This window comes from Episyrphus balteatus, chromosome 4 (assembly GCF_945859705.1).
Source record: "Episyrphus balteatus chromosome 4, idEpiBalt1.1, whole genome shotgun sequence".
Classification (NCBI taxonomy): domain Eukaryota; kingdom Metazoa; phylum Arthropoda; class Insecta; order Diptera; family Syrphidae; genus Episyrphus; species Episyrphus balteatus.
Genome location: NC_079137.1, coordinates 66,848,899 through 66,858,048, shown reverse-complemented (window position 1 = coordinate 66,858,048; position 9,150 = coordinate 66,848,899). Strand labels below are relative to the sequence as shown.

Sequence of the window (9,150 nt, the reverse complement as noted above, 5' to 3'; positions counted from 1 at the left end):
ACAGTTTAAGCTATGTAAATATTCATATATTGTTTTTTGCGATGTTTGATTAAACTCGGGTTCCTTGGTAAAATCTATTACAACTTTACTTCAAATAATAGCCCTGTTCCATTTTAGGTGGTAGTTTACTCGTGAGTAGAAATCTAGTACAACAACTACATATACCTTTCTTCTCGAGTAGAAGATGTTGTGTTAATAAATGTAGTACAAGATCTACTCATGAGTAAACTACCATCTCCAATGGAACGGGACTAATGATATTTGACATAAATGTTAAAACTGTTTTTATATTTGGTGCTTCATCATCACCATTGTAAAAAATGTAGGTAACTTAAACAAACCATGCCCCATGATGAAATTTAGACCCAAGATTATTTTATAATCAAATGATTAAATTTGTTAGTTTGAACTACAGATTCACTAAGTGACAGTTTAGCGACAGTTTAAAAATGTTAATTATATTCTTGCAGACAAGCATTGGCTACCAGTTGTTGAAGTTAAAGATGCTTAAATTTTGACAGCCAGGTAGTCGTAACTAATAGGCGGAGTGTGACCCTTGCCTTAAATGAAACCACTATCGTTTACTCGTTTTGTATTTGTTAATTAATAATTTGCATTGCAGTTATGATTGTGCTTTGAAAAAAAAAAAATCATATTAAAAACTAGATATTTTATTTATTCAGAAAAAAATACAAAACAATTTACTTTTCTTCATTCTCTCGCTTTTGAATAGGAACATTATTTCCGCTTATCTCTTCTCTCCATCTCCTTGCAATTTCCTGCAAACTTGAATAACTTTCATCTGAACCTGAAAAACTGGCTCTATTGCTCTCCTGACTTGGATTGCGTAAAAGTGGAGGTAGAATAGTCTGTGGCAATCTATTTGGGAATACTCTGTTTGCATCCAAGCTACTTGAAGAAGACGATGAACTTGTAGATGATCCCCAAGCTGATTGTTGACTTCTTTTTCTCATTCGTGCAATACCCAAAACTGTTCCAACAACAGGATTTCCCTGAAGGGAAGAAGATCTTTGGAACGATGTACCAGAACCTTAAAACACAAATAATTATTTTGAGACCAAAAAAATGATTTTGTTTAAATAATTGGATCTTACTTGACATTGGACGTTGATCTGGCTTTATAATTGCGACATTACAAATGCCTCCACTTGTTGATGGTCGTTCATCTAACGTCGCAGAGGCAATGCTCACCAAGCTATTCGAACCTTCCGAATAGATCTCATCTGATAATGATGATTCAGCATCTGTTGTATCATCTCCACCGAAAGTTACAACAGCGCCATCTACCATCTCATTATCATCTGTAAATGGCTGTCCGTCCAAAAGCTCCAACGAAGGTAGATTCCTTTGCAATGTTCTGCGATACAAAATATAATTTGTCACAGGATTACCCTGTAACTCTACATCAATCAAATTTGTGCACATTCCAAGAAACGTCAACATTCCCAAATCACTTATTCGATTATTCTTCAAACTGAGCTTTTTTAACATCACCAGCGTTGACAATGGACCAACTAACTGAATCATATTTCCATCGGCAATAAGTACTTCAATTGTTGGAATACAACTTGTCCCGTCAACACTACTCAGTCCACAATTACTGACATTTAAATGTGTCAAATGAATAAGTCCACATCCAAGATCTCTCAAGGAATTCAAAACACTTCCACTGAGATCTAAATGTACCAATCGAGGCATAAACAATGAAAGTCTACACAAGCTGACCATGTACGAGATGACACGTAATTTAACGCTGTCAACATTTTGGATATCATGACGGCCAGTTACACGTCTCTGCAAAATGTCAAATCAATGTATGATTTTAATGGAAATGTATATCTATGGTCAATGGTAATTTAAGGTGTTTTGTGTGTTAAAGTCTCACCAAAAGTTCATCAAGTGTTGGCTCAGTGACATTGGGCAAAACAACAGGCAACAAATATGCCCGACCTGGATAGTTGTCATCTTCTTCGATTTCAGCAATGTCCAATGAAATGTTACTTAACGAACGACGAAGGAAAATTTGTTCAACATTTGGATTTGGATTGACATTTAAAAATGGGGCTGGAATTTCTGGGTTTGCCGGCGGCGGCGGGACATCACCAGAGTGTGATGATTCTGGTGAACTTTCAAAATTTTCTGATGGTGCCTCAGTTATTGGCATTGTTTTGAGAAAATTTCAAATTTCTCATTGGATATTCAAAAATGAGTCGTGTTTTTGAGAGTATTTTGTGTTTTTATTTTTACTTTTCGTCTGGAATTTTTATCGATTTAATAGAAGAAAGTTGCTGTGGAAATGAAAGGTTTCGTTGTTGAATGATAACAACTTTTAGATTCTTTGAACACAGCCATTTCAAAATGTCATTCGTTGCTCTGGGTTTACATTCTATTATTTTTCCAATGCGGATTTTTCTTTGTGGTTTTAATCGTGAAAGAAAGAGAGGGACAGAGAAGGTGGAAAAAATCTCTAGAAACAGCAAAAAAACAACATTGGGAAATGTAAATGCTGTGTTAGTAATAAATTTGCCTTAAAATTGCCTACTAATTTGCATGTGTCAATGGGTTTACACTTTACAGTAGACTTTTCTTCCGCTGTCAAACATACATAATTTGATTTCAGACCACCATTTTCAAAGGTTTGTGAGGTTATGAACCTATAATTTAGTTTAGTTTGTATGTTTTATATCAAAAATTTATGCCAAACCTTCAAATTTAATAGACGCTTAAATAATAGATACATGCATTTTACCATTGTTCAAGTCGTCACAAACCATTCAACCTTCACACCATGTATACATGAGCGCAGAAGTTTAAATTAAAGATATATTTTTTCTATATATCGCGTGCTATGAACTAAATTTAACGCTAGCAATTTACAATAAATTACCAACGATTAAATTTGACTTTTTTCCTTGCATTCTAATGGCTAGTGCTTTTATTTTTATTTTTTTTTAGGTTTCCGGTATTTTGTTCACTGATTTTTTTTTTATTCAGCAGTGATAATAATCTTGATAATGAAAGTGTGAGTTTCGCATTAGGTAAGTAAATTTTAATAATAATAATAGTTTAAAGTAAAACAAAAAATTAGAACTATACAAATAAAAACGTATACTATATGTCGGTGGTAAATAATGTTGCCATTATATTTTAAATTGCTTATGAATAACTGATATGCATTGCAAAAGTTGTTTTAAATTTACATTTAAGACTTTGTTCTTGACAGCATTATGGCTGTTAAGCGTGATGTTTATGCTGCTTGAAAACAAAAACATAAATTGTATTATAATCATACCCAAAAGTATGAAAATTTCAACGCGTTGTTTAAAAAGGCTCTCTGTGTGGCGAGGCCTCAAGAGCACACATCTTTGATTCTATCCAACCTTGAAAAATGACAGAACTGTCAGAGTCAAACGATATTAACAGAGGAAGGTTGGCTACATCTACATTAAGACCTGTTTGGTACTTTTAAGTATTTTAAACTGACATTAGTGACTTCCCAACTGACAAAACAGCTTCTATAAATTGAAATCTCGCAGGTACTACTTTTTATACAGCTTGTAATGAGTTTGCTTCACAGAAGCTTCACAGAAATTACCAAATTTTGTATTTGATTTTTGGTTTTGAATAATCTAGCTCGGACACTTTTTGTTTTTGACATTGAATAATACCTGGGACATTTTTTTTAATTAAGTTTTTGATTTCATTAATGAAGCAAGCACATATGAAGTTCGATTCCAGAGTGTGGTAGAAAAATTTTATATTTTTAAAGTTATTATTAATAGACAATACGAAAAACTAATGGAATGTTAATTTCAAATAAAAAGATAAAATTCATGATCTAAATTTAAATCAAAACCAATTAAAAAAGAAAATTCTTTTTTGTTTGTGTAGTTGTTTTTTTAATTTCGATAAGACATGTTTAAAGAGCTATACAAGCTCTTTCGAAGCTATCTGTCATATCTCAAAGCTTCGGTAGAGCTTCGGTAAATCTTCGTTTAAGCTTCTTATATACCTTATAAGGACATTGTTATAAAGGGTCCAAATTGTATAACGTTCTCCTTTTGTCATGCCCAACAACCTAAAGTTAAAAAGAAGCTAAAATGTAGCTTCTGTAATACCTTTACCGAAATGTTAGTTGGGTTTTTGGTATTCAAAACACAGTTTTTTTTATATAGGCTTGATGTCATTTGTTATTTTCTTATCTTTGGCAGAAGTATACAAAATTACCTCAAAATGTCCACAAGAACTTGATATTGGTGAGTACCTACTTCAGAAAATGTGCGTGACACATTTGGATATCAATCAAGATAGATTTGTACACAAAAACCGCATCAAAAAACTCAAACTACCCGTGATACCCTTTCTTTAACCATCTTCCAAACTCTCTTCATAAAATATTTCAAGTTCAGGATATCATTAAGCCGTTTTATAATACCCAAAGGACCATCCCAAAATGTGTCCTAAACCATTTTTTTTTTTACTTCAAAAATGATAAATCGAAATAACTACCATAATTAATTATACCAACCAGATAACACCTTTTTCCAACTTAACGAAAACAATTTATCGATAACATAAAAAAAATGCCTAATAATATGCAATTACTTGTCTTATTATGACGTACCAACAATACATACAAAACCCAAAAAAAAAGATAATATCGACTAAAATTTGTTTCCCTTGATCTACTAGTAAAACAAGGCAACGGGTTGTTTACCCTTCTTACCAAATTAAAATGCCCATATAAAAGCGTCTTCAAGAATTTTCAACCTTCACCAAATATAGACTCGAGTCTTTTTGTTTTTGTGCGACTAAAGCATTTTTTTTTTTTTACATCTATTCTATTTGACTTGGCTTTAACACAAAAACACAATGATTCAAGGGCATTTTTTGAGTAAACTTACGGCCGGTCGCATGCATACATAGATACATACAGGGATAACAATTCATTACCAAAAAAATAATAATCATTCCTGTCCCTGACATGTTTATCGATGGCGCAGAATAATCATGTGACTTAGTCAACACATACGAGTATATATAGACAACAAAGAAAGCAGAACGCACAAGGACGACACACATACCTCTACACCACACCCGGAATAAAAAAAAAAATAAAATTGTTTGAGAATAAACAAAATTATTGAATAGTAATAAATTGGAATTTTCAGTTAATACTAACATTAACTCCTTGTATGAATGTGTATAGTGTTGGGGTTGATTTTGGGGGTAGTACTCTGTGCAATCAAATTGTCAACTGTCAAAATTGGGAGTGGTAATTACCTATTCAACTTGTTACCTAAATGTAAAGAGGGTGTTAATGTTTTTTTTTTTTTTTTTTTTTTTGATTATGACACTAGAGACTTTCATCAAATCGATGAGAAAAACATGTTCATAATAAACAATAGTTAAATAATAATGTTACACGCTTTGACAATGAATTGCAGTGATTACACCTTACAAGTTCATATAATATAATTCGATGTCTAGTCGTAAAAGTATAATGCCGGTTGTACACTTAGTGCTCAACGCAAATTTTAATCTCAATTATATATGGACATCCAACGCGTTTTAGCCGATTGGAGATCGATGCTCAACAAATTGATTAAATAGTATAAGTATAGTGGGATCGGACTATAACACAGAATGTAGGCCCCAAAATGTTGTCTATCAGGAACTAGGTTCATACAATAACCTAACCTAAATACTTGCTAATCTCTTTGACATTTCTTTTCAAAAGTAAATTTTCTTAGCCCAACGCCGCCAAAGAAGTATTACTTTAAAAAGAGTATATAAGTGCATACATGTACACACAAGATTGAAGTTATACTTATCTCAGTCACATAAATTCACTTAGAAGGTTCACACCATTACAATTAAAACAAAAAACAGTTTTAAAACTATGAGAACTAGATGGTGCTAAAATCACTAGCTAATTCTTTTGACATTTTTGTCACTTTGTACAAACGCCGGAACTATTTGTTTAAAAAAATTGGAAAATAAAAGAATCGCGATGAATACTGAGTTTTTCATCGAAAGGAAAAAAAGATTTGACAGCTCGTCAGGCGACTGCATTCTGTTCACTCATTCTTCGGCGATGTTGGAAAGCGACATTTTTGACAGCTGTCATTTTAGTAACTGAGCGATGCATTCTGTTCAGCTCTTAACGAATTATAAGCAACATTTATTATGAACACGCCTGAAGGTCAAAATTAAACAAACAAATTAAAAAACAAATTAAAAAATATTTTCCAAACACACTTCCGACTGTGGAACTTTCTTGTTTCTTTATTAATTTTTCCATTAATTTAAGCGGTTAATATACTTGTTTCGTTAAAGAAACATCCTGTCATTTTCAATCCAGTCGAGTAGAGTTTTGTCTAAAAGGCCTCGGTCGAGGAATACCTAAATTTGACAGATGAAAATGTTTATTTTTTATGTTGCGCAAGTAGTTTAGCGTTATTAATTAGTGTCATGCTGAAATATTGTTATTATGAGGTGCCAGCGGGATTTTTTTTGTACATTTTCGATGCTCAATTATGTTCAAGAGAACAAAAATATGCAAAAGGTCAAGGAGGCACGGCTTTAAGTTATTTTGACAACCTATGAAACCAAAGCGTGATAACTACCTACCGAAGTATTCTATGGAACGTGTAATACTTTCCAGAGAATCCTGTTATACCACTTGGGAGAAGTAATAAATGCTACCTTGGATACCCGTTATATTTAACAGGGCAAACCCGTGAGCCGTGATAGTGATACATCTCTAAGTCTCTTGATACATATCCGTCATACTTATCGGTTTATCCGTTACACATAACTCCATGAGCAAACAATCATCAATTAGACTAAGTTACAATTAAAATTTGTTAGTTTAATTAAATAACATAAATGTTTATATATATAAGAATATGGAATATAAATTATAGTTAAAAACCTAAAACTATACCCTACGCAAACTAAATTTAGTTAGTACATTGGAGTCCCACGAATAAAACCTCAAGCTCTACGCTTTAAGCTAAAAGTAAACACATCACACAAATTACATAGAATTTTTCAGAATTTTCAAAAAACACTCAACCAAAATGAAACGTCAATATACCCAACATCATACACTGACGTCATTTCCCCAAAAACCCAATATGTCACTAAAACAAATATTGTGACGTCTGCGTCTTTAAATGAACACACTCCAACAATATTAAAATCCACCCTAAGCTTCTTTTTTATTTGTTGTAATGACGTCAGAATAAGTAAAAATATTACAAATACCTACATATATAAATAAAATCTACCCAAAAACAAAAACCTTCCTACTCAAACATCAATTTAGTCATAAAAATATAGTCGCACTTGATTAATTCACAGGAATTAATTTAAGCCCCCAAACAAGAGAATCCCCTCGTTGACATTTGCACACACAAAAATGTTGCTGCTGCTACCACCAACTCATTCAACCTTTTTTCTTCTTCATAATAATTCCACTCACGAAATGTACAAGGAATTTTCTCATAAAAGTTCATTTTTCTCGAACTGTGTGCGATGGCATTAGATATCACCTTTAAGTTTGCCCTTCAAAAGTAAAGGTTTTTCGTTTTTTTTTCTTCTTTTTCTTTCTTTATTTATTTTTTGCTTTCTATTCAGTGTCATAGAGAGAAGAAAATAAAGCAAAAAAAATATCAGCATCATTCTTGGCGTCACAGAAATGCCCCAGTGTGTTCTTATTTTTCTTTTCTCTCTCGGTTTTTTCCTGAAAAATTTTCAAATTCACTTGGAAAGCAATAACAAACCTTTTATTCTTCTCCCACACATATCCGCACTCAATACTAAGAGGATATATAAGTACTTCCTCTCGTATACCAGACCAGAGAAAAACAAGAACACAAATCACATTGAAGTACTTTCACCCGTTACCCTTTAAATTGCATCATACTCATACCCCCCCCCCACCCCCCCCCCCCCCCATTTCTATGCTTTATATATATCAAGTCCAAGAGTCTTCGAACCGCATCACGTTTCCTCCACATGCCGAAGAGTAGAGACTGGTGTATCCCAAAAACTTGAACTTTAAAAATAACCTTTCTTATGATAATTATGCTACAGAGCACATAAAAAAAACATCCTTCGTTTTCCAGTCCTGCGATTTTATACCTTTCCATGGCCAATATACTCATTTTTCCAACACACGCACACATACCTACACATACATTCAAAAAGCAGAAGCTAAAGCGATTTAGGTTGTGCGGTACGGCAACGGCACCACTACCCTATATACTCGAACTTTATTTCTATAGCACTCCTATAGAAACTGTTATGCGAATGATAGAAACGAATTTTGAAACGGTTCGTGTGGAAAGATTGAGATGACTCTTGTCGCTCTAGCTTGAGGACGAACTTAAGTAGTAATATGCATGCAAAGTCAAACTGAAAATTCAACCCATCCCCCCACCACTTAGCGCAAGGCTGGTGTTATGTCAGCTGGCTGATAAAAAAGACTATACAAAGCATCCTGGGGGGGTGAAACATTGAATATAAATATAATAGCTGATATCCAACCATTAGAAGAAAAAAACAAAAACACAAGAGTTTTACATTTAAATTTGTTTTCTTTTTTGTTCAGTTGTTTTTTATTTATCTCGTGTATTTGTTTACGCTAAGTGCTTAACATGACAAAGTTAGAACAGACACAACAGTGCCGTTAGCAAGAATCTGGAAAAAAAAATAGTTACAAAAACCTAAATGCTGTCAAGCTTGAATGGATAACAAATAACTGACAATTTAACAAACAATGTCCAACAAGATGGTTGATAAATAGCAAATATCTGCTAAAAGTTCTTTGACATTATGTCACGAAAAGTCTGTCTACATAAAAGTTGTTTTGGAATAGTCTCAAGTACAATTGTGAATAAAAATCTCAAAAGTGTGAACAAGTTTTAAAAGATGTTTGAGAACTGTCAAATTGTTTTTGTTGTTGTTTTCTACTTTATGGTACATTTTTTAATAGAACATTCTGCTTTTCGTTTTTTTTCTTATAAAAATGGCAGTTAATAGAAATCCGTTCGAATGTCAAACTCGATTGTTTTCACACATTAGTTTTTTTTTCACTTTTGTCTAAATTGTGATATAAAT

At 32.9% G+C, this 9,150-nt stretch overlaps 1 protein-coding gene across 1 annotated transcript; it reads right to left on the bottom strand.

The window, feature by feature from the left end:
* Positions 1–701: 701 nt before the first annotated feature.
* LOC129919330 (uncharacterized) lies at positions 702–2,969 on the bottom strand. Its single transcript, XM_056000189.1, has 3 exons — positions 1,907–2,969; positions 1,116–1,815; positions 702–1,051 (listed from the first exon to the last, which is right to left on the bottom strand). Exons 1-3 carry the CDS (start codon positions 2,183–2,185, stop codon positions 702–704), a joined length of 1,329 nt encoding a protein of 442 aa, XP_055856164.1. The 5' UTR covers positions 2,186–2,969.
* Between the last annotated feature and the right edge of the window lie 6,181 nt (positions 2,970–9,150).